At 53.0% G+C, this 19,941-nt stretch overlaps 8 protein-coding genes and 1 non-coding gene across 9 annotated transcripts; 2 read left to right on the top strand and 7 right to left on the bottom strand.

Annotated features, from left to right (window-relative positions):
* Window positions 1-915: 915 nt before the first annotated feature.
* Window positions 916-2,643, bottom strand: BDP81DRAFT_445182 (uncharacterized protein; the record flags this gene model as incomplete). The annotated part of the gene is made up of 1 exon (XM_060591921.1): window positions 916-2,643. The coding sequence occupies one exon, from the start codon at window positions 2,641-2,643 to the stop codon at window positions 916-918; it is 1,728 nt and encodes a 575-aa protein (XP_060450366.1).
* Window positions 2,644-5,856: 3,213 nt separating this feature from the next.
* BDP81DRAFT_81263 (ribosomal protein L10.e) lies at window positions 5,857-7,261 on the bottom strand. Its single transcript, XM_060596322.1, has 4 exons — window positions 7,095-7,261; window positions 6,953-7,036; window positions 6,312-6,696; window positions 5,857-6,253 (listed from the first exon to the last, which is right to left on the bottom strand). The coding sequence occupies exons 2-4, from the start codon at window positions 6,995-6,997 to the stop codon at window positions 6,018-6,020; spliced, it is 666 nt and encodes a 221-aa protein (XP_060450365.1). The 5' UTR covers window positions 6,998-7,036; window positions 7,095-7,261; the 3' UTR covers window positions 5,857-6,017.
* Window positions 7,262-7,392: 131 nt separating this feature from the next.
* BDP81DRAFT_457243 (ribosomal protein L7Ae/L30e/S12e/Gadd45 family protein) lies at window positions 7,393-7,936 on the top strand (the record flags this gene model as incomplete). Its single annotated transcript, XM_060593263.1, has 3 exons — window positions 7,393-7,439; window positions 7,496-7,682; window positions 7,838-7,936. The coding sequence occupies 3 exons, from the start codon at window positions 7,393-7,395 to the stop codon at window positions 7,934-7,936; spliced, it is 333 nt and encodes a 110-aa protein (XP_060450364.1).
* A 2,403-nt stretch (window positions 7,937-10,339) lies between these two features.
* On the top strand, window positions 10,340-12,282 carry BDP81DRAFT_457242 (uncharacterized protein; the record flags this gene model as incomplete). The annotated part of the gene is made up of 2 exons (XM_060593262.1): window positions 10,340-10,946; window positions 11,012-12,282. 2 exons carry the CDS (start codon window positions 10,340-10,342, stop codon window positions 12,280-12,282), a joined length of 1,878 nt encoding a protein of 625 aa, XP_060450363.1.
* Window positions 12,283-13,671: 1,389 nt separating this feature from the next.
* On the bottom strand, window positions 13,672-14,348 carry BDP81DRAFT_445178 (uncharacterized protein; the record flags this gene model as incomplete). Its single annotated transcript, XM_060591920.1, has 3 exons — window positions 13,672-13,755; window positions 13,896-13,980; window positions 14,131-14,348. 3 exons carry the CDS (start codon window positions 14,346-14,348, stop codon window positions 13,672-13,674), a joined length of 387 nt encoding a protein of 128 aa, XP_060450362.1.
* Window positions 14,349-14,882: 534 nt separating this feature from the next.
* BDP81DRAFT_t35 lies at window positions 14,883-15,016 on the bottom strand. The gene has a single exon. It is a non-coding gene; the product is annotated as a tRNA-Leu (tRNA).
* A 430-nt stretch (window positions 15,017-15,446) lies between these two features.
* On the bottom strand, window positions 15,447-15,844 carry BDP81DRAFT_81204 (uncharacterized protein). The gene has a single exon (XM_060596320.1). It carries the CDS (start codon window positions 15,712-15,714, stop codon window positions 15,490-15,492), a length of 225 nt encoding a protein of 74 aa, XP_060450361.1. The 5' UTR covers window positions 15,715-15,844; the 3' UTR covers window positions 15,447-15,489.
* On the bottom strand, window positions 15,810-16,373 carry BDP81DRAFT_81213 (uncharacterized protein). The gene is made up of 2 exons (XM_060596321.1): window positions 15,997-16,373; window positions 15,810-15,939 (listed from the first exon to the last, which is right to left on the bottom strand). The coding sequence occupies exons 1-2, from the start codon at window positions 16,276-16,278 to the stop codon at window positions 15,874-15,876; spliced, it is 348 nt and encodes a 115-aa protein (XP_060450360.1). The 5' UTR covers window positions 16,279-16,373; the 3' UTR covers window positions 15,810-15,873.
* Window positions 16,374-16,468: 95 nt separating this feature from the next.
* Window positions 16,469-19,303, bottom strand: BDP81DRAFT_445177 (phospholipid metabolism enzyme regulator; the record flags this gene model as incomplete). Its single annotated transcript, XM_060591919.1, has 4 exons — window positions 16,469-17,904; window positions 18,148-18,562; window positions 18,611-18,928; window positions 19,028-19,303. 4 exons carry the CDS (start codon window positions 19,301-19,303, stop codon window positions 16,469-16,471), a joined length of 2,445 nt encoding a protein of 814 aa, XP_060450359.1.
* Between the last annotated feature and the right edge of the window lie 638 nt (window positions 19,304-19,941).

Here is a 19,941-nt window from a genome sequence, read left to right as displayed (position 1 = left end):
GTCTAAAAGATTCGGCGTCGTCAGGTTGTGCAAACCTAGGAGTCAAGCCTCGCCATGCATCGTTGGCTGCAAACTGAGTGTGAGCCCTTCCTCCGTATTCCATAGTGAGGTGATCCCAGGAAAGGAACTGTGAACATGGTGATGGGAAATGGGAGTCACAGCATTACGGAGTACACCCCCATCTGCACCGCTGACTGGTTAAAGGTGGAGAACTTGTGACGAGCTTTGAGGGATATATCCATTGTCGATCGTTCGTTTCGAGTAGTCGAGATGAGATGTGTGAACGACGGATGGTTTTATCGCAAGCTCACTTTCGCCATGCATCTGCCTCGGACTAAGCAGGTAGGTTACTCGTCGGCTCAGTTGCCAAGTTTGATTGTGTCACTCAACCCGTCCCGCTCGGGGGCCAAGGCTCCACATGTGCCGCCGCCTAGCCGGTCCACCGGCCAAAGGCCCGGAGGACTGGTTCGTTCCTTTCCCGGTACGTCTTTCTTACCTTTTGAGACAAGTGTCAATCCTCCGTTCCCGTCAAAGAGACTAGTACCATATCTCAGTGTACGCATCATCCACTGATAACATCACCAGAAAACGAAATCCATCAATACCCAGTAATAGCATGCAAGTAAATACTTTCAGATGAGTGGCCAAGATGTTTCAATTACGCAAACTCAATAATGTTTATATGATCTGTAGATGCTTAGTAGCTCTAAGTCCCTTAATCGTCATGATATGATATGCAAATGCTGTTCCCAATACCCGTCAAACAAGCGACAGTTCTCGACAACTCCCGCTGACCCAAAATAGTAATACACATCTATTGTGAACAGACGCCCATACGTCGCCGCTAGTAGCGGCTTCAGAGAGTGGAAATGAGACGAATGACTCTGCCCGGCTGTTGTTGATGCTCTGATTTACTCAGACTTCGCCCCAGCTGCCCATCGGGCCCACCGAAGCGATGACTGATCCCGTTCCGATGGAACCTCCGATATCCCAATAGTGCCGTGATGAAACGCTGCTTCGTCTCGCCGACCGTCGTGTGCTTTGGCTCGCGCAGCTGGACGCGTGCCTCATGGCGGCGGGGCTAGATGGTGTCGTCGCCTTGAATGTCCTCCGCTCTACCTGTCGGGCCCGGGAGACGAGCGGGTGATGCTGACGCACCCGCGCGGCCTTAGCTGCTGTATCTGGCGTTGATGAGGTGGCAAGGTGGGAAGTACCGGTTATAAAAGTAGATGAAGGTGTCGACCGCGAGCTGAAACGGGATCGCAAGTACCTAAACACGAGGTTGACGTCCAAGTCTTGCTCCCACTCCTCTTGGGTGAAAGTAGCAGGCAATGGGGTTGACTCATCCCTAGTCAAAGGCACGGGAGGATCCGACTGGGGCCGGGTAGCGGGGATGTTGATGGGGCGCGCGTGTTGAACCATTGTTGGCTGGAATTCGGGCATCTTGGTCGATGCTTCTCGTGCCACGGGAGCCATGGCCGTATCAGCGCTCGCCTCTGGTATAGCTGGCAGGCCCGCATATGGAATGGGCATTTGCTGCATGCGAGTGTATGTCGAGAAGGCACCAGGGTGATGATGCGGCGAAAGCTGGTTGACCATCAGGCCAAGCTCTTTTGCGACACAATCCAACGCCCGCAGTTGCCAAGATGAGTCATTGGACTGTTGAGTGGGTGTGTTGGATAAATCTGCGCCCGTCTTGGGAGTTGTTGACAAGTCATCGTCTGACGGCAGTTGCTCTCCAAGCAAGATTGAGAGTAACCTCTCGTCGATGCCCAGGTCGTTGAGGACCTTGCGGGTGATCCTGGCGAGCAGGCCCCGCTCATTATCCTGGGTGTCAGTCGACTCGTAGTGCCAGTCCATGCTGTCAGCATCATCTTCATTTCCGATAGCACTTAAGCTTGCAACGTCCTCGGCCTTCTTTTCTTCCGTCGTCACCGTTGGTCTGACTGAGACCATGGACTGCCGCCGCCGTCTGGTCTCCCTACTAATCTCCTCTAATAAGATGCGACTCTGCTCCAGGCGCCAAGCCTCGATTCTCTGCATCTTGTGTGTCTCTTGTTCCTCCTCGATTTCCATCTCAAGCTGAGCAAGCTCGAGACTCTCGCGGCGCCTTCGCACATGTCTGGGGTTGAATCTCTCAAATGCATAGAGCTGCTCCTGGACCTCAGGGTCGTCTAGCCTGAAAGAGCCCAGGCCATCATGTGTAGGGAGTACAGGGACGCTTTGCGCCCCGGCGGCACCAGCAGAATGTGTGTAAAGGCTTGGAACCGTCCTAAATTCGGGGAGGTGGCTGTCGAGGCTGTCGAGTTCAGCATCGTCCTCGACTGATTCTTCGTCGATGGCACTTGAAAGGACTCCCGACTGCCGGGACTCTGTGTCGCGGGCCGAGTGTAGGAACGTGTTGAGGCTGCCTATGTCACTGAGTCTGGATCGGCCCGGTGTGGGAAGTGACTCCTCCTCTTCGCCGAGGTAGGAAGAAGCTGTCGTCGTGTCATCGGCTGGTTCGAAGAGTACCCACGAGTGGGAGGCATCGGTAGCAACAGGATCTTGGATGTGGAGTTGGGGAATGTCGCGATCCTCCTCTTGCACAGGGCGGACAGCACGCTGCTGCGAAGGTCGCCGGGTAGGTTGATGGAAAGCCATCGTGTTTGTCTTGTTGCCAAGTCGTCGAGTTGGAATAAACACAGGCCGAAGAGGTATGTAAGTAGTTGAGTTGTGTTCGTCCGATAAAGGATGGGCGAACAATCACGATAAGGCCCCCCCAGTCGCGGTATCGCAGTGACGCCTCGATAACGGCGCCCCGTATTAATAGCGTGTTTAGTTCAAGTGTTGTATGTTTGTCGTTTGACAACGTTTTAAAGTCGGTGAACAGGACGAGTTCAAGGTCGAGGTCGATCAGGCATACATAATAGGAAAGAGGTCAAGAAGTGGTCGGATACAGGCCACACACTGGATATATGTGGCAGCAGTTTACTGGAACCAACAGCGGACAGGAAGGAAGGAAGAAAGCGGGATGGATGATAAGAGGAGGACAAGGGGGGGTGTGAGGGGTGGATCTCTCCTACTGGGCCACAGCCAGAAAAGAGAGGATGACGGTGGCCGTGGATGGGGTCTGTCACTGATTAAGGCGTCACCGACTAAAAAGGGCGGGTGCAGGCCAAGTAAGTACCTCAGTACTCCGTACACAGCACCTACCATTTCGGTCATGTACCTTGCACCGCGCGCCGTTACGAGTAACCCCGAACAAGTGGGCAAACTCGGCGGGACGGGACAGGCGCGGTATTCTCAGACAATAACCTCAAGCCGTTGGAGACACAGAGACACGCAGAGAGCCCATGGGAAAAAAGCAGATTGGAGGAGCCACAAGGTACGGCTACTGGAGTCTGGAAGGGGGGACAGGCGGGTGAATGGCGCAAGTTCGTAGTGAAATGGGGTGTGGATGATGTGCTCGCGTGCGGCGGGCAAGGGATCCAAGAACAAAACCACCACCTCAACTCCATGGAACCTTTGACTTTGATCCATGACTCTGGGACATTCCGGTTGTCGGTTGAGCAGATAGAAGAAGAGGAAGAAGAAATAAACGCAAGGGGGGGATTGGAGAGGTACCCCAAGTCCAAACTGCAGTCTTGCGCAGCAAGCTTTTGAGGAGGGGAATACAAGCTCCGGGCTACCTGTTTCTGTCCTCCGTCCTCATTTGAGGTGGTCTACTTAGAAGGGAAAGCAAGAAAGAGATCACCACGACGTCCATCCGCCATGCTTCCCCCAGAGTGTCAGAACGCCTGAGCGTCCCAAAGGTGACAGCCCACTCACCCACTTCATACATGGACAGACTTGTAAGCTGGGCTGATTTGACTGATGAGGTGCTGATGGCGTTAGGGCCCTCTTAGAGGCTGGCTGGCTCGCCGTCTACTGGCTGCGCGGAGGGTCTGCCACACCTTTCCCGTATGCAATAGTTCAGATGCGCCCTGAGCGGCGGACATGATGATTGATGAGACATGGCGGTAACACTCGAATGGAGGGGGGAGCTATGAACTCTGTTTTGTTTTTCTGGCAACGCGAGCACGCAAGTTCGAGCACTTCTAGAGCAGATACGGGATAGAGAGCAGGTCAGGCTATGTTCGTGTCATTTCCTGGTTCCTCTTCTCACTATCATCATAGCATACCGCCAACTTCGCACGACGGTTGCAGATACGCCCAGCAGATGGAGCCAACATCATCCCAAGAACACCTTCCAAACTGGAGACAACAAAAAACGGAGCCTTTTGTCCTTGGCCAGTTCTTCCTGTACTCCGTAGAATATCATCTGTCTCGTACGTAAAGCCACCGAGGGGTTCGTGTCACGTTTGTGGCTATCTTTTCCCGACCAACAAGCAGATCCATGCTTGCCATAATGCCTTCTTTGCCAGTCGCAGTCTAGGAATCCCATCCAAATGGGAGACAACCACCCATCAGCTTATCACCGAGATCAATGCCCCTCCCAGCTCCGAGTCTACTAGATATGCTAAGGGCCCATTCAGCATCGGGAGGGGGAACGGGACAGGAGAAAATTTGTCCAATTTGTCACCGTTCCACTCTGGATGCTCTGAAAACTGACTCTTTTCGCTCATTTTCGGGTAGTTGGCGTCCAACATGCCGACTTTCGGAGCAAGCTTGGGGAGGTTTCTCGAACCTCTCACGAGTCGTAAACTCTCAGGAGTCAGAGGGTCCCAAGGTACTTTCCGGGTCCCTCAACCAAACAACCCGGGAGTCCAGAGTCCAGAAAGACGTCCTAAACTCTGCGGACCGGTACCTCCCTATCCCAACGTCTCTCCAAAAGGTCTCACACCGAGCACCATCCGAAATCCCGATAACGTCATTTAGGTCACCTGGGATCTCGGTGGGACCTGATCGCCGCCCACGCTGCACCACCACACCGTCCCCCTTCTGAGTCCTACTACTCAAGTATGGAGTACTAACACCACACTGAGAGAGTTGGCTCGTCGGCTCGACCGCCTGCTTGTTCCAGGTTCTCCGTTGGTCGGTGTCTGCACCACCCCAATCTCACTCCCGCCAACCGCCCTTTTGCCCCCAGATCTGATATCGGCCTCTGACTGGCGCGCACCCATCCCGTCGTCCTGCGCTTACACCTGCTGCTGCACCTCTGACAGGGCTGCTATTCAGGCGGTTTGTCGGGCTGTTCCTGCACTGGCTCCCAATACTACGATACATGACCGCAGTTACGCAAGTAAGATGCTATTCTTGCATACTTTGCTCATAAGATGTATCCAGGACCTGTGCCCGTAGAATCTCAGCTCATGGTGTCTGATTCAGCCGTTGCGCTTACGAGATCACGGTCACTTTCCGGATCACGGTCACTTTCCGGATCCCGGGAGAAAAGGGACAATATTTTTTTCCCCTTCTCTCTTTGAGCATTTCTCAGCATGAATTACGTACTATTTGCCTCACAGATCACAGAGGCTCCATCACATACAGCATCAAACCTCGCCACATTTCTTGAAATTAGAAGGTGATTCCCTCTCAGTGACTCCTGTCAGTGTCAAGACATCCTAGGCGAAGCTGAGCAGATGATGGTTGGATGGGTTCGTCCGCGTGACACCGCGAGGGCGGGCACGTCCTCAGCTGGGTCACCCTCTGCTGCGGGTGATCCACGGGCTCTAAAGTGTCTGGCACAGCATGTCACTAAAAACGTTCCCATTTCAGATTGACATCATCCTTGGTTCAGCCTCACGCATCTTGGCTCTCTGCAGGTCTCAAAAAAGGATGGATGGTATCTGTTTTTATTTCCCGCTAGGCTCGATCATCAAGCGTCTTCTAAAGCCCAACTCATGATGCTAGTACACAGTTGATAATCCCGTTCCCATTCGTCATGTAGCATAGAGGCATGATGTGTGAAGTGTCAATGATTGAATTCCTATCTAGAGTCTGCCGCGGCATGACTCTCATCATGTTGACATGCAACCACTTTAGACGCCAGCCCGTAGAAACCCAAATCCCAGAAGAAAGCCGAAACCACTAACTTAAGCCTCGGAGGCGAAAGCATCGGGGAAGCGCTTCATGTTCTTCTCGAGGCTGCCGTGGTTGGCAAGGAACTGAACGTAGGCACCGTCGACCTTGACGCGGCCAGCAGCCTTCTTCTCGAGGTACTCCTCGCGGCGAAGGGGGGTGAAGCCCCAGTTCTTGGAGATAATGATTTTCTGGCGACCAGGGAACTTGTACTGGGAGCGGCGGAGGGCCTCCAGGGCGGTGGCCTTGTCTGTTTTGTGTGTTAGTGACATCATTTCCCACAAATCTCAGAATGAGGTAAAACGTACTGGAGTCACGAGTGCGGATGGACATGATGATCTGGCCAATGTTGACACGGGCGACAGTGCCGTTGGGCTTACCCCAGGCACCACGCATACCAGTCTGAAGTCTATCGGCACCGGCGCAAGACAACATCTTGTTGATACGGACGACGTGGAAGGGGTGGGCGCGGACGCGAAGGTGGAAGGACTCCTTTCCGGCAGTCTTGACGAAGTACTTGTTGGCGCAAATGCGAGCGGCCTCGAGGGCCTCGGAACTCAGCTGCTCATACTCGTTGGAGACCATGTGGATGCAGAGAGGGAAGTCATCGACAGTCGCCTTCTTGCGGCCAAGATCGAAGATGCGAATCTTGGGGTCGGGGACACCGCGGTTGAAGCGCGACTTAGGGTACGGCTGAGGAAAAAAATGATTAGTATGACGACCAAAGTCTGAATGATGGTCCCGGGCCTGCGACAATCTCCAACATCCCACTTCGTCAAGTGCGTCATTCCGATCGTCGAAAAGCAGAGAAAATTTCGCCTTCTTCGCTGCGATAGTGTTGCCTCTTCCCAGCCTGCACTTCGGTCCTCCTATTTCAATCGTTCGATGGGTGGGATTTCGTGGGATGTCGGAGTTCGCGGGGGTCCAGGATTTGACGGAAGTCGCTCACCTTGTTCTTGCAGTACCGGTAGCAACGAGCGGGACGACGGGCCATTTTGACGGTATTGAGATCTCACGGGATCACTCGTTACTGCTGTGGGTTGGTTAGTTGGTGGGATGGGATTCGTCTCCAGAACCTGGGCGTCACTCACTTTTGAATAGGTTGCGGCGATTGCGATCAGACAAGGTCAATACGATTGATTTCTCAGCAAAGCGGAATGAGCAGGTGGCCATCCCGGGATCCACTTTAGGGTTAAGAGCGCGGTGAATCCGCACCGTTGATTGGGTGCACCTTGCCGAAGTGACTCCCCGGCGTGTGGGGCTTACAAATCGAAAAAATAAACTCCAAAACTCCGCGATCTTTTTTCCTTTGAGAACGACAACCAGCCTCAACGCCCAGCGACCACCAGACCTAACCACCCAGCCTATTCACCCGACAAATCATTCGCAATGGCTCCCATCAAGAAGGCGAAGAAGGACCAGAACTCCATCAACAGGTATGCCGGCTTGGATCCAACTATCTTGCTTCAGCAAATGTCTAACTTCTTCGTAGCAAGCTTGCGCTTGTTGTCAAGTCTGGTCGCATCGTGCTGGGATACAAGGAGACCCTCAAGACCCTCCGCACCGGCAAGGCCAAGCTCGTCCTGATTGCTGGCAACACTCCTCCTCTCCGCAAGTCTGAGCTCGAGTACTACGCCATGTTGAGCAAGGTCCCCGTTCACCACTTCGGTGGCACCAACGTAAGTTGTTCTCGCATTCAAGGGAGCTGGCAACGCCTCGCTCCCTGCCTTCTCTTGCTACCGATCTCGAAGACCTCCAGTCTCTTGGTCAACCCAGCGAAGAAGTCTATCAGGCTTTGGAGGGTGAATAAAGCTAACTTGCTATCCCTCCTCAGATCGAGATGGGAACTGCCGTCGGAAAGCTCTTCCGTTGCGGTACCTTGGCCATCATTGATGCCGGTGACTCCGACATCCTCAGCGACCAGGTCGCTTAAGTGGATTGAGTCCGGTCTGGCTGGTAACGGCGTTGGGGAATATGGTCGAAGGAAAAGGAAAAATGCGTCCCGCAAATCGGGATCGCGGCTAGGGATATGTCGCTATGATACCTCGGGATTGTCAAAAGGACATGACTTTATGAAAGATCATAGGCACTTTGAATCAAAAAGGACTCGCCTGTTACTCAGCCATTTTACGATGACCATCTGTGCGGTTGGATCTCGAATACCTTCCAACATCCAGTGATACTTGAACCGATGGAACCCGCCACCTGGAATCTGAGAAGGCCCGATGCATTGCACCATGCCAACTCCAATAATATGGTAGCCAAATGTGAGATAATAGTATCTGGCTAAACCCGACTTCGCAAAGAATTATTTGTTGCCATCGAGTGATGCTTGGTTCATATACCACACCTCGACCAGGCCTTGGCGTCAAGTGCCTTGGCCATTGTAGAGTTGGCTCCTTGCTTCCCGTCCCGCCATCCCTGTGCGCGGAAAGTAACCAGCATCTGGTTGTCGAGCCCGATGCCTACCATTTTACCGGTTCATGGTCGGGAAATTGGCAAGAGGTCTGACAGGGCTTCTAGGCCTTGAACCTGAATCTGGAAGGCCGTCAGAAGTTTTGCATTGATGGCAACATGAGAATAATTTCACGATTCCCACCACGGTGAGTTCTGGCCGGTCAAGTGCAAAGTGCCGTCCAATGACTCGATGGGATCCCTGGGTACAAAGACGGGCCGAGCCCACTAACATCGATGGTCTCCGCATTACGGCTGCTCACCACGGGGACAATAGGGGTGCAGATTGCGCGGGACCCCTACCCGTTGCATGTGCTTGCTAAGACAGCTTGGTGGCTGTCTGCTACTGTCAGGTACCAGTTCTCTTGACAGTTAACCAGCAGACGGACGGTTGTAGTAGAGGCTAAAGTGAAGCGAACACGACCAAGAGCTGCCCACCAAGGGCAATGCCTGGCTGTTTGGACAGCGAACGAGGGTGTTTTAGTCGGGAGCCAGAACGCATTGTGATCCTATTCGTTCATAACGGTTCTTGTGGCCTACGTGTTGTTGTTATTGAGAACGCGATGAGCGTGGTATTACTGAGTGAATCGGTCTATAAACGAACTTGATAATCCTCCAGTTCACAAAGGCCACCTAGAGATCAGCTTCCCCGAGTAGCCCAAAAACTCGGAAAGAAATTCTACGGTACCCAAAGAAGGTTATCATTCATCCCATCTCAACCAAATACGAGACGGCGTCTGCAGCATCTCATTCGCAGCGCTGGCCACTGCCTGGCACTGCCGTTATTGTCCGTCATCCACTCAAGCTGCGAGCACCGGGTGACCAAGAGATTGACTGAAACGAGAGTTACCTCGGACGCATCCCAACGACTTCAGTCTCAGCTCAGCGCGCAACGCAATACGGGACCAAACAAGAGACTGAAAGGGAGGGAAAAGATTCATCGAAAATAGCACGCCAGAGAAGGTTTTCGTTGCCTGACCTACCACACTAAGTTGCGCCGTCAAGAAGGTGTCGAACCACCCGAGAGTTCCACGGTGACCTACCATACCTGATCAGGTACCTACGGATGGGCTTTGCTGGGTGACGGTCAGTCTTCAGAGGAGGCGTTCGCAGGTAACCTTAGTTAAGGTAATTGGCTGCGTCCACGGCATTCCCGTCTACTTGCAGGACGCTCAAGCAACGCAGCCCGGCGAAAACGTTTAGTGGCGCCGGGGTTGGAAGGGTGAAGAGCATTGTTCTCGTTCCATTCCTCGTTTCCTGGTTGGCCCACGTCTTCCCCTTCCTGCACGGCCTAGCGAATTAGACCCCCTGGAGCAGCCCCGAAATATCGGAAATTCACTGCAACCTGTGGACTGGACAACCGACACCGACACCGACACTCGCTGCACTTCCCGTCGAAAAGAAGAGAGGAACCGCAAGAACCTACGTTACTCCGTCCTTGCCTACCTACCTACCTACGAATACAAAGTACTTAGGGTGTATGAGAGGCACTTGCTGGGGCTGACACCGTCTGACTTAAGCTTGCAAAGCTGCTGCTACACACCCTCCCGTTCTGCACCGCACTCTCCTATTTGGCTACTATTTGCCTTTCGCATATCTGGGGAGCCCAACGATCGACAACTTTCCCGCTGTCGTGTATTCCGCGTCACCTGTTCCAAGAATAAGCGACTACATACATTTGGTGAGATAGCCTCTTCTCTCTGGAACGGAACATCGTCACTACAGAAATAACTTTTCGCACTGCCCTTGACCGCCAACTCTCTTTTTTACTTCCTTTTTCTCCTCTCGACGAATCTCCCCGCTTACCTCCGTTTCCCCAGGTAACCCTCCGCTGCGAACTACAACAACAACCATCGCCACAACAAACCCTCACCGCGATACCATGTCAGCTGCTACAGCAAAGAAACCGCCCGCTGCGGGCGTCGGTCGCGTTTCCTCTACAGATTCTGCATCAACACCTGCTTCTCCTACGAGAACGCCAACGCGATCCTCCACGCCCACCGCCGCTTCTGCTGCGCGCAGAGCACCTGCTCGCTCAGGAACTCCCGTGTCCGCTCGTGCAGCCGCAACAAGACGGGATTCTGTTCTGAGCAACGGCAACGGCAATGGCAGTTCTGAGGCCGAGGAGGCTGCGAGAGCCGAGACCCTTGCGCTATTGGACGACCTCAAGGAACGCCTTTCCAAGGCCGAGATCTCCTCTGATCAGTACAGGAAACAGGTCGAAGTGCTGCAGACGAGATTAGACGATGCAATCAAGGAGTCCTCCAAACTGGAGGAGAAGGTGCATGAGACGGAAGAGCAGATTGAGACACTGCGAAACGAGAAGAGAGATGCCGCCAAGAAGATGCGTGAGATGGAAGCAATCTACGAGGCCGAGCGAAGCTCCATGACCAAGGAGAAGGAAGAAATGTCCAACAGAGAGGAGGAGATGCAGACAATCATCCAAAGACTGAAGGACAACTTGTCGCAGCGGAATGATGAGGAGGGCCGTCCTTCAAGGCAATGCAAGTTTCACTCTGTCAAATCAGAAGGCCCAAAGCTAACATTTCTTCAGCGGCAGCAACATCTCCCAACGTTGACAACGGCAGTTTTGCCCCTCCTTCGTCCCTCAACCGCAGCGACTCCCGGAACAACTCGAAGCTTTTGCTCCAGAAGGATAAGCTGATCGAATCTCTGCGGCTCGAACTTGCCGAGGCCCAAATCAAGCTGGTTGAGTCTGAGAACCAGGGTGGCGGCAGACTGCAGGAGGTCGAACGCCTGCTGATGGAAGCCCGCATGGCCAATGCCCGTCTCATGGAGGATAACGAGAGCTATCAATTGCTTCTCCAGGAAAAGACCCTCAATGGCGATTTCTCTAAGAATGACTTCAGCTACATGGGTGTTTCCGCCAACCAGGATGCGCTCAATGCGCTGGAGGGCCGATCCGGAGGCGCGAGCTTGGCGGATGAGCTGTCCGAGGACGCATCAGATGCCGGTGGCAATGACAACGAGCATGCCCGCCGCCTTGAATCGGAGCTCAAGTCCATGAAGGACCAGAACAAGGCGTTGACCCTCTACATCAACAAGATTATCGAGAGGCTCCTGCAGCATCAAGATTTCGAGCACATCTTGGATACCTCTACCGAGATCAAGCCGGCTGCGAACACCAACAAAGACCTCCCCGCTCCGCCGAAGGAGGGCGCTTCCGGAGCGTCGCTATTGCAACGAGCCAAGACCATGGCCGTCGGCCCGAACAAGCCCAAACAAAGGCCCATGTCTTACATGCCTTCGGCCCAGCCAGCCAACTCGGCACATACGGACCCAGAGACGGCGCCTCGCATTCCTATCGGGAATATGACCCGTTCCTCCAGCACCCGCCGTGCGCGTCCGATGAGCGAGCAGTTCACTGGTGTCAACCTCGTCAACCAGATGTACCGGGGACCGGATGGACCCATCTCCCCGCCCCTTGGCTCCCCCCGTACTCCGCGAACGTCGCAGACCTTCTTCGGCGGCAACCCCAATGCGGCTGCGCGGGCACCCAGTGGCCAGCAAGCACCCACCGCAGGAAACTTCCCCGGTATGCGCAGTGAGACCTCGAGCACCAGCGGCGACTCGAACGACCTCACGGGTACGCCTCCCTCGCAGTCCCCTCCGCGGTCACACCACGAGAAGCAGACCACTTTCGCTGGCAACAAGCCCCGTCCTCTGCGCCTGGTGCAGGAGAACAATGAGGCCAAGCAAGAAAACAACAAGCGATCCAGCTGGATGGGCTGGGCCTCCGGCTGGGGCAAGAAGGAAGAGGGCGGCGCCGCTGCCCCCGGATCCAACGAAGCTATCCCCGAGTAATCGGCACATACTGACGCCGTTATGTTTATGACCTCATTCTTTGCTTTGCATCGCATAGATTTCTTCCCTCTTGTCCAACCTCATCTTAGTATCGGACTTTGGCATTGTTGGATAAGGAAAGCAATAAAACACAAGCCGGGATACCCCCTGATCTGCGCTGCTTGGTTTTCTCTTTGCACACGGGGCCTTGGTTGGCATTTACGGGCAGTGTACGAACGAAACATTGGGTCTGGAGGCGCTGTCCATTTCGTGGATGCTATCGTTTGGCTTCTTTCCTCTTCTCATGGCTATATGTTTATGCCTTTTTATATTTTGGGTACTAAACACTACACTTATATCTAGTCTTCAGTTTTTCACGGGGGAAAGGGAGGGAGGCAGGGACATTATATGGTCTGCAAGAGATGTGGTTGATTGAGGTGGATAGGGGAGCTTCCCTGGCGGTGTTTTCTTCTTCGATCATGAACAGGCAGCACTACCTTGATTGGGTGCTGGAAACTTGATGACAAGCGTCTGCTACTACGATGTGGCTTTACGGATGTATGAGTCCTTTTGGCTATGGCCTGGCTAGACGCAATGTTGGATAGATACATGAGTAATGCTAAGATGGATTGACGTTAGTTAGACTTCTGTTCCTCGTCTACCATGATATGTGTGATGTCGTGACTTAGCATGTCTGGTGAATGTTTCGCCCGTCCCAAACGCCCGGGACGGGGTATATGCTTTTTGAGGTTCGCAGTCCATGGTGAGGCTAGGCCATTCAAGAAGTTCATCATAGTAAGTATTTCTCACCGTCCCTCGCTCACTTGGGCATAGAATGAACGTTCAAGTCGGTGATAAATAGCTATTTGAAATTCGCAACAACCCAAATCTTGCAAACCCTTCCAAGCAACACCGACCTACCTATCCATTTCACTTTCCCTTCATCAACATCCCCGACTATGATCCTGTCTCTCATGCCTTGATCCGTCGGACTATCCGGTTGCACACATGCATAGATAGACACAAACGTCTTTCGAAAACCTGACTCGACAGGATCTGTGGTAGTCGAGTACTATGAAGAAGGAGACCCCCCTTGGTGCATTGCCAACTGGTTGGATGAGAAACATGCTTGACCCTCTCACAACCGGATACTCGATGGCGGAAATCTGGGGGAGCATAGAACAGTTCAGGCCGCCTCCCACTACGTGTTTCCCAGGAACCATTTTCCCCATGAGTGGTCTAGACTTTCCACACTACAGCTGTCTCATTCCTCACATTCACTGGCGCCGTTCCGTTCCACTGACACTGAGGGCTTGACAAACAAGAGTGGTACATCCTGCTCTGGGAACCGTTATAGATTTACTTTTTGCTTATTGCATTTCGTTCTTTATTCATGGGTTTTCAGTGCCGTTACAAACGGCTGCTGCCGCTGCCGACAAAGGCATCGAGCTTCTTCTGGTCATAGACGTCCGCCTCGACCAGCTTCTCCCACTTCTACCATTTACATGAGTTAGTATCGCTACTTTTAGTCCATCTCAATGTGACAGAAAAGGAGCAAACGAGATGATTGTACATGTTGTAGCATGAACAATGCGTGCCCCGCGCGGAAGAGAGAGAATATGTGGTAAACGTACCTTGTCTCCTGAGACCTTGATGAGGGTGGGCAGGTTAGTCACGTTGAACGGCGCCTGTCTCCACGGGTTCTCCTTCGTTCTCCACCTGTCATGGCGGTCAAATCAGCTCAAAAATTCATTCTCTACGACAAATGTCTTATCACTAATAGAGAGGAATACAGTCGGCCATGCGAGTATCAGACATGAAGAAGGTGATGAAAACATAGGGTGAGGGGGGGAGACAGGGTCAACTCACTCATCAGGCAACCCGGCGTAAACGACCCGGACGGTCTCCTCGCCGCCACCAAACTTCTTCTCAATGTACGGCTCCGCGGCGGTGCAGTCGCTGCACCACGACTTGCCATTGCGGTGCGAGGCGTAGACGACGAGGAACGCCGGCTTGGACTCGCTGGCCTCGGCTACGAGGGCCGCGGCGACGGCCGAGGCGGGCTCCTTTGTGGTGATGACGGGCATGTTTTCTGAATGTGAGTGTTGGTATTTTCAGTAACAAGTTGTGCTCGATGTGAGTGAGTTACTAGGTTCGCAAGACTCGGTTGCCCAAAGTGATTAAAGGCTGATTCGAAATGAACGTTGTTATATGACTCGGGAGGAAGGCAGCGAATGGCATAATACACTCAGTCGTTTGCGTTATTTCGGGGTTCACGAATTCGCAAGAAGACATGTCCCGAAGCTTATCCGACTGCCTCACACAAATGGTACCCTTTTCATGCCCAGTAGAAAATCACCAAGATCTCTCATGTGAAGTGAATGGACACCTATGGTTACGGGTCCCGGCTACCATGAGATTGAATAATGGATGTAAGTAACTACGGATAATCAGGCTCACTTTGCGAAGCCAGATAATCTTCAGCCCGCTTGAGTGCGAGAATAACGAAAGAACCCCTGCACCACAAACACGAGTAAAAAACCACGGAGCTGTTACGAACATCACTCATTCAGCATTTCAAATGACCAACTCTCTGTTAACAAAAGAGTCAAAAAGAATTATGACAACTGTGAGATTCGAACTCACGCCTCTTTCGAGACCAGAATGCTCCCTGGTATCAGGGAAGGTGTGGGGTTGCTTCTAGACACGCCCTTTATCTTGAGTCTGGCGCCTTAGACCGCTCGGCCAAGTTGCCCGTTTCCGAAATCACTAGCAGAATCTCGAGTGGATCAGATGTAGATGCCAGCTTTTGGTGCAGAGGAGGCTCATCAACCCTCTTAGTCTTCAATCCCCCCTCGTGACCGCCCCCCTCCATCTCCCCAGTCAACAATTCTTTATGTACCTTGGTCGGTTTACCGCATTTCATCATCGTTCATCATCCGTACGGATACTTCAAAGGGGGTGTACTGAGAAAGCCAGGTTCCATACGGAGTACTCTGTACCATACTCCGCATTCGTACACTGCGTAACTACGTATGAATACCTAACCCGAGGGCAATAATACGGAGTACGGCCAACACAAAAAAGCAAACAAGAGATGTGCAAGAAAAACACAGATAGAGGGTTGCGGTGGGCCCGGCCCGCCTCCGATCGGAGAGGTCAACCTCCAACTTCCAAGGGTGCCTGGGCATCAACCCCCCCCCCCCCCATGTTGCTTGGGGGATCTGTTTACTTTTTACCCACAGATCGTCCCCTTGTGATGTAAAGGCGGTCAGTGGGAAAACCCTCATCCTTCAGAAACCCTTTTGATGAGCTGCCAGCTGGCAGGGTCATGCGAGATGCACAAAAACATGTTTCGGGATGGGGATGGGGATGGGGGGCCAAGGTTGCGGAGGGGATCTGTTTATCCTCGGCTGGCCAACTCCTGTGAGGTACAACTGAGGCTCTGGCCATGTCATACGTATGGGCCACGTAGTATGGAGTAAATAGGTAGGCATTCTATATGGCAAGTGGATGTCCAGTCTCAGAGAAGCTAGTATCTGCATTCTCTAGCTGTCTACCTAGCTCTGGGCTACCTTATCCATCACGATCCTCGCTAAGACTGCACAACCTTCATGTCAAAACTGACTTTCTTGTTTTTGTCACGCACCTCTGTGGGCGGATCTGAATCCTTGTCTTCTGATCTCCTCTGTTAGTCGTCAAGTTTCGTTACAATTACAACAGCGTAGTTGCTACTTTTCCCTTTCTAATGAACCCAAAACCTGAAAAAAGCCGTTGCAAAAAAAATAAAAAATTTCCCATACTGTTGAAGAAAGCAACGCAAAACCCAAATGTCCTAGTCCTTGCCCCATATGAAGTTCCTGTGCCTGAATGAGTGAGTTTCGCTGTCCTGTCCTGTGATTTGCTGTGCCGAGGAGTGGCATGTGGTCCACGAAAGTTGTGGTCTGGCCGGATGATGAAAGTCAACGCAAGAAACAAAAGCTGCGTGAAAACGCTAGCTGGAGAAACAAGAGTCATCGTAATCAGCGATGCTCTCGATGATGAGAGAAATATATACAGTTCGCTTTTGTCTGTCTTTGTTCCGAAGCATTTGTTGCTGGAAAGCCTCGTTCAACGCCGCTTTTCCCCCTGAAATACTATGCTATGCCATGCACGCTCAATATACAGAACAAGTTGACAAAGAAAAATGATCGAATGTGTCGACACCTTATGGTTCAAGGCCCGGTAGTTCTCCAGGGAGTGTAGTGTTCGGTCGGAGAGAAGGGTCATTTGCCGAGTTTGGCTTGACTGTTGTTCTGCCAGAAATGGGTGCGCTTCTAACCCGCTGGCTCAATGGTAAAGAATAGCGGACGACACCTTTGACGATCAAGTCGAATTCATCCTGGATGATACGACCCCACCGCTCAGAACCTCCAGCAGAATGGTTGCCTGGAAGATGAAGTCTCATGGTGCCCGTCGATGCCGATACGCCCTTGTTGAAGAAAGACCCCTCGAAAGATAGCGGGCTGTCGAACTCCATGATGGTTCCGAGTCGCATGTTGGGAGCGTTGTCTTCGTCTGGTGGATCATCAGGAGGATCATCGCGAATATTCATGTCCGGATCTTCCAAATCCCCTTCATGCGGCCGCTTCCACCAGTCAAAGTCGGTGCCCGCGTGAGGCGACTTGGCAAATATCTCCAGATTCGCCTGGTCAATAGAGACAACCACGATGTTGGGGTTGTGAGCTTTGACCGTCAGGTCGAACATCAATTCTGGGTCACTAGCCAAGACGTTCTTGACAGATACCAGCTGGATGTCTGTCAGCGGCTGCGAGGTCGCGAACATGAAGCCGATCGCGCCAGTAATGACGAGGAGCAACATCATGGTCACAACCAAACAGGCTGCGAACCTATTCAAATAGGATGGTTGCTGCCTGTACGCCTGCGATTCGAGGTTCCGCAGATTTGCAGGTTGACGTCGACTCCTCCTCGAAGACCTTACTGTAGACGAAATCAATGGGGTGCGCTCGTCGTCAGCGCCAGTGGTCGTGGTATCATCGGCCGCATCATAACGAGCCATCTGAATGGACGATCGCTTTCCGAGCGCGTGCGGTCCACCTCTAGCGGAACTTGCAACCCTAGGACTAGGAGGGCCGGATGACTGTCTCGAAGTGTTGCCCGAGAGCTTAGACCGAGCAGCATTTGGAAAGAGTGATTCGTTGTCGAAAAGTGAGGGGTGTGAGTTTCCTGGCTGTCGACCCCAGCGACCAAAGTGATTGTGGTGGTGATGCCGACTCGTACCTCTGCCCGATCCAGGGCCCACACTCCTGCCGCTGCCCTTACCATCTTCATCGACGCCAAGGCTCTCTGCTCCGTTGCTGTTGAACGTGTTGACGAATTTCATACTCTTTTTCAGACCGACAGCTGCGGCGGCGGCGCCGCTACCCTGTAGAGCCTCGTGAATCGAGCGCATCCCCATACCGCCAGGTCTGTCGGCCTGGCTAATCATCGAAGTAGCACTAGGTGTTCGCGAGTGGAATCTGCGCCTGTTTTCAACATCCGGAGGGTTGCTATCGTAAACGAATGTCTCTTCCGAGTCTGACGTATTCGCTTCGTCAACGGCGCTGGCCACTTTAGCCTCAAAAATATCTGCTTTTGACGATGCTGATTCAAGTCTAGTCAGTAAACTGCTCATAAATGGTATTGTGCGTATGATGGGTAAGTTGCAAAGGGAAATACAGATGCGACATCGAAACTGCCGCGGAGGGCGCACGATTTCTGCTCGCGGCCCCGAAAACGTTGTTTCAAGCGGCGACAAAGCATCAGTTGCTGCAGACACTGATCGCAGACTGTGCTGGTGATGCCGAAGAGTCCTGGAAGAGTACAAAATTGAATCTGGTGTCTCACCGTTGCCAGAGTTGACTGTAGGTTGCTTCCGACTCGTCTTCTTCTTGTCTTTCTTGGGCCTAATCGTCTCGGTGCTTGGCTTCGCCCTGAGTGTGCCGCTGCTAGCTTCCAATTTAGAAGCAGGTGCCAATGCCACCTGGGGAATAGATGACACTGTTTCCGTCTCGACTATGAGGGAAGACCCTTCTCCAGTTGCCTTGCTCTTGCCTTGCTTGTTGGACAGCACACTAGACTGTCGCGTAACGGTCGGAACAGGAGCGGTACTCTGCGATCGCACTCTGAGTGTTCCGTTGTCGCCCATGCTGTCGTGGGCCTGGAGGGCTCCCCTGCTGAGGCGAATGGTGCGATTGTTGTCCATTTGCGTCGTCAGGCTTTCGGCACTCACAGCAGCCTCGTGGGCCAACTTCTCATTGACCTGTTCCAGCGTAGAGTCCATTTGACCTGGCGAATTCGGCAAGCTTACTTCCTGTACTGTTTCCAAAGTCGAGCCGTTTACGGTTACTGGGGTCCGCACGCCAGATGGTAGTTGCGAGTCGTCGGTTTCGCTCTCTGACATGGAAGGGAGGGGGTCCGGTTGTGGAGACGGAGAGGCTTTCGTGAGATTTATTCTCGGGGCTTCCTGCTCGCCTTTTCGTGCAGTAGGTGGGATTTGAGGCTTATTGAGCTGAGGAGGGGGCGAGCGCAAGCGAGGCGACACAGGCCAGCGAGGGCTGTCTCTCGTTTGAGCTACCTCGGTATTGAGGGGGGCCTTCTGAGGGTTGATAGATTTAAGGAAGGATTCCTGGGAATTCGGGAGTAAAGTGGGAGTTGTCGCTGCGGAGAGTGTCCTAGACGACGTCGCTGGTCCTGGTATGTTGGTATTGGATCTGGGCGTTCGTACTGTAGTCAAGTCCTGATGGCTGCTCTTGCGCGATCTCAGGCCGGGCGTGGATGACGATTTAGGCGTATTGACGGGCTTCTGTGCCTTTTGTGTCGGGGAGGTGTCGCGGGAGTTGTGTAGTGATGGGGTTAAAGACGTTGTGGCGGAGGAGTGTTTAGAGTGCGGTTGGGTCTCGGCGGCGTTGGTCGAGGGAGTAGTGATGGTCGTCTCTGTGTGTTCTATGCGTGACTTGCTTGCGTCAGAGGGCCCGTTCGTGGTGCTGGATGTCTTTTCCATGGCCGAGGATTTTCAAGTGAGACAGCAAAGGGAATGGAGCCTCGTCTAGTCCTCATACCAATCGAATGTGGGTATTGTTAACTCGGGAGCCGGCAGTCGTAGTTCGGAGACAGGCCTATCATGATGTTCAACAATGCGACCTGGGATAGAATGGATTTCTGGGTGGAAGGCTGGGACCCTATCGGGAATCTGGAGATATCGGGCGAGTGGTTGTTGTGCTGCTTTGGGGCCGATTTGAGGCAAGACGAATGCGCGGTCGTGTCTAGGTTTCGTGGTTGACGGGGTGCTAAGCTACTGGCGATTGGGCTGCTGTGGAGCTGTTTGACAGGAACACAAGAGTGAGAGTGAGATGGCAGAATGTTTCCTGGTAGAAAAGAATATGGGTTGACAACGAAGAGTAAGAAGCTCTAAATGAGGGGATTGGAGGGGGGAAGAAAGCAAGTGTGGTGGTGTAAGTTGAGAAGGGGAGTGTGTGGTGTGTCTGATGTAAAAGACGAAGACGAAGACGGCTGGAGGTGGTGGAGGTTGTGTGTGTGTGTGTGTGAGGTGGGAGACCAGACGGGAATGAGGTCAGTAAGGTCAGTCAGTGCAAAGCCAAAATTTGCTGGGTGCGCTGGCACTGGTGAATGGATGGATGG

The sequence above is a fragment of the Colletotrichum phormii genome (assembly GCF_030913505.1).
Source record: "Colletotrichum phormii strain CBS 102054 chromosome Unknown BDP81scaffold_2, whole genome shotgun sequence".
Taxonomy (NCBI): domain Eukaryota; kingdom Fungi; phylum Ascomycota; class Sordariomycetes; order Glomerellales; family Glomerellaceae; genus Colletotrichum; species Colletotrichum phormii.
Note: the sequence above shows the minus strand (reverse complement) of the source record. Positions and strands in the feature narration are given on the sequence as shown.